The sequence below is a fragment of the Echinococcus granulosus genome, assembly GCF_000524195.1.
Source record: "Echinococcus granulosus chromosome Unknown EG_S00322, whole genome shotgun sequence".
Lineage (NCBI taxonomy): Eukaryota > Metazoa > Platyhelminthes > Cestoda > Cyclophyllidea > Taeniidae > Echinococcus > Echinococcus granulosus.
Window position 1 is genome coordinate 6,855 of NW_020170702.1, and position 4,061 is coordinate 10,915.

At 39.6% G+C, this 4,061-nt stretch overlaps 1 protein-coding gene across 1 annotated transcript; it reads right to left on the reverse strand. All coding sequences in view use genetic code 11, as the record gives it.

Annotated features, from left to right (window-relative positions):
* Positions 1 to 838: 838 nt before the first annotated feature.
* On the reverse strand, positions 839 to 2,320 carry EGR_10994 (hypothetical protein; the record flags this gene model as incomplete). The annotated part of the gene is made up of 3 exons (XM_024500243.1): positions 839 to 870; positions 1,683 to 1,913; positions 2,236 to 2,320. The coding sequence occupies 3 exons, from the start codon at positions 2,318 to 2,320 to the stop codon at positions 839 to 841; spliced, it is 348 nt and encodes a 115-aa protein (XP_024345345.1).
* Between the last annotated feature and the right edge of the window lie 1,741 nt (positions 2,321 to 4,061).

Genomic DNA, 4,061 nt, shown 5'->3' on the forward strand with positions numbered 1-4,061 from the left:
CATTCCAAACCCTGATGTCAGTGTGTCCATTTTACCAAACAAACAGAACAACGCTAGTAATACCGCTCACTGTACAGTAGGCACTAATGTTGAATGGCTTCAAACAAGCAACCATCATCCCTGGCAAATTATAAACACTAACATTCTGCAACCATCACAGTGGTACCTAACGATAGGCGGACAGGATGAAAAACGTTTAGTATCAATGATCTTTTGTTCTCGAGGGAGAAATTTTTGACTTACGAAAAAATGATCAAGAATTTAATTACCTATTTCATTAAAATAATTCCAATGTTACAAAATTTTGGCCAAAATGCATCTTGTGTAACTGGCAAATGATTACACTTATAAAGAAATCAATTTAAAATTTAGGAGTCTTTTCAGAAACAGGAGTAGGGATATCTTTCAACATGTACTTTAATTTGGTAACATTGACATGTTTGGACTACGACCAAATAAATCAAATTCGCAAATGCCGTTTTTAAATGTGGATTACATTCTGTTAGCAAATTACTTCAAGCGCGCTCTGCAAAGGGCCTAAATCATAGCACATTGTGTTCCTTTAAAAGTGTGTTGTACAAAACACGGAATGGCAAGGTCATCTTTGCACTCGCTGCTACTCACTTTTATTTGAGTAGCATATAATAAATTAGTTTGCTTTAAGTGGATTGATAAATTGGCAGAACTTAGGGTACTGCCTACCAACCTGTCTGCCTTCTCTTCATCCATCCATTTGCCCGCCTATAATCCATTGATCTCAATGGTTCGAACTAGCCCAAAATAGGAGAATAGCTGTTAACATGGTGAGTAACGGACACGTCAATGAATTAGCTTGACCCTAGGGTCCGAATGCAGTGCTAAATCGACCATCTGAAGAAAAGCCATGATAACCAATGCAAATAAATAATGCATACAATCCGCATATCTAGTAAAAAGGCTGAATTTGGAAAGGCAGCTAGTTTTAGGAAGTTTATGCTATAAACAAAAACATTATAAGACTTTCTGCATTAATTTACTTGGTAAAATAATCATTAATCATTTACTCCATCTCTATCTGTCAAAAAGAATGATAGGTGCAAAGCTCTTTTACACTTTTACCAACTTTTTGTTTGGAAAGCTAACAGAACATTTAGCTTTGTGCCTTTCGGTTTTTCTTTACATGTTCGTTGTTTAGCTGGCCATTCTATCTCATCCCCGACCGGTAAATTGGAACTCTCTAAGACAAATGTTGATCACTAAGAGAAATAAAGATGAAGATTAGAAACCACCTCGTTTTCTTACTTCCTTATCAGGACGCATGGAATTCTAGGCTTCATATTATGCACCAGCTTCAAAATCGGTCTAACCATGACACCGCAAATACAGTCAGGCCATGTAGCAGGCAAATTCATTTGGGATAGCAGCAGTACAAAAGGAATTGAATTAGTGAAGTGATTGTTTACTGTGATCTAGCCAAGTAAAATTAAGGGTTTGACCCTGCGGTTGTTCTAACGAAAATGGAGTATTTCGTGTTCAGTGTAGCTTTGGACGTATGCCTAACTAGAGTATGTGCAAATATTTTAAATGTTATGTTGACCGCAAAAAAGCAAATTGAAAGAGCAGGAAAGTCAACGCGAGTGCAGTACAGTGTAAACATTAAAAATCGCTTGTTAGGGTAATAGAGGGAAGTGGCATTTACTTACGCATTTTAAGGATGCCACATTTTGCCAATTTTCGCCGATTCATAGGATCAACCTCGGCCAACCTGTCCTTTTGGTTAGCACACCTGCGTGAGGTGGTCGGGGTTGAGGAAGATACACTTTTAGAGTCGGCAGTGAATGCAGATGTAAACGCAGAGACAGTTGTGGAGGTGGAGCTCATTGAATCCCAATCAACACCAGCTGCTTCAGACGAAACGAGTTGGGCATCGTTAGCTTAAAATAAAAAAGAATGTGAGGGAGAGTAAAGCTATAGTTAAATATTGCAAAAATCTCATAGCCAGTAGGGAAATTTGGATTGCGAGGGATTCAGTGAATAAAATCTGTACAAGGGTAGACAAATCACAAGTTGCATAGAGCAAATTAAGCACAGTGTACACAAGCGCGATTTCCAGTTTCGTATGACCTACCCTGCGCATAGCCTAGTTATGGAAATTAAAGTAAGGAATAGAGAATAAGAGAAAGGCGAACTGAAGAAAGATGAAAGATGGAAAAGGTGGAATAATAACTTACGTATTATTTCATTCTCTTCGCTCACCGACTTCTTTAGCCTTAATCTTAAGGGATTGTCGGTAGAAAAGGATTTCCACTTTCCGTCCCTTTGACTGTCCTTCTCGTTGCATGAATCAGAGGCAGTGCCAGAGTCAGGGGCTGAGACGAAAGGAAACTCGTTAAACATCGATGTCGTCTTTTGTCTCTCGGTTATACCAACCGAATCTTAAATAGATGTAATTACGATCCCTTGATCACAGATAGAAAAAGGGGCTGTGACAGCTCTAAAGTCACTGGCCTAGAGTGAACATTTGCTCATGGAACGCATCCGATTGGACAATCAACAGCTGGTAGTCGCAGTCGAACTGTGTTGTCAGGACAGTCAGTTGACTGCATTCGTGCTTAATCGTGTCAAGTTGACTTGTTCATGCGAGGTTGTTCTGCTCCAAACATAAGCCCCTTTCAAGTCGACTTGAGGAAACCTCCGATGATTCCAGCTAAAGAGTCCATTTTCAGTTTGATTTCTTTACTGTCATAACAAACACGACGATTATAATTTGCGGTACTAATCGTAGAAGCACTTCACCTCTCCCCTAACGCCACTTCACAACAATGTTGCATTAACCTGCAACTTCAGACATATATTACATTTTCAATTTAGCGAACCATAGTCTTAAGTTACAAGGAAGGCTTAAAATCAGTCTTCCAGGTCGATTTTAGTATTGGTAATCTTCATTCACAAAGGTGTGGCAGAGACTCTGGGACATTTAACCATTTACCACGAACAAAGGATTAATAACAATTTATCTGTTTTAGTCGCGTCTAATTCCGCTTCATTTACAACATCGGTCCAACGATTTTAGTCGGATATCGTAAACAATACGAATGGTACTGACCTGGGGCCTAATAACACTACAAGTATTTGATTCGCAGGATCTTTCAGTCCACGCGCATTTTTTGCAAATGAGCAAAGCCATCCAGATTCTACTGAGGGTCGGATGCTGTGAGAATGGGTTATGGATGAGTTAAAGCGTTATGCCGATTATTGCTATTTGATCTGCCGCATATTGCAGTCGAAAAGCTGTTAGTTGAAGAATATGGTTTGTCGAATTCACTTTGATTTTCAGTTTATCAGCCAAAATTAAGCGCACTCATGCACTACTCATGTGTGCCCAAATAGAAAACTGGGGCCTCTGCTAACAACGGAAGCTGTTTTTGGCTTGACAGTGCTTTGCTTCTCATTTTTTTAGCTGCTCAAGCTCATTGCTATTTTATTGCCCATCAAAGCTTGATGTATGCAAAGCAGCCGATATTTGACAAATTGAGATTTGCAAAGATGACATAAAAGGGAATATATATGGATCGAGTTGACACCTCCACGGCGAGAGCGTCAAAGATATATGCAGTGTTGCACAAGATGTTTGAGGGCTTGTACTGATTGGACGGGGAATTCAATTTACCAGCACTTAAGACAGGGTATTTAAGCGGAGAATCGACTGCTATGGTCAGTACAGTAACGATAGCCGCAATTTTGCCAAGTAAATACAAGCCAAGATCAAGTAAAGTGGGATTACATCGTTTTGCACCATCATTAAGGCCCATCATGTTGCTAATACGTTAAGGAGCCTTTATTGCTGACCATAAGAACTCATAGACCACAGTGAAAAATCCTAAATGATTTAAGCCCACGATAAAGACAGAACAATGAACTAAGCGGCGCAACAATCCCCATGGATGACCGGATTTGCTATATTTGCTGACTTTGACTTAGAAATTACACACAGACAAACAGAAAACTTGCAGTCAGATGGCCAAGGAGCTTAAGTTCAACGTCTGCTAATTGTTTGCGAAATGCACAAGCCCGAATCACAG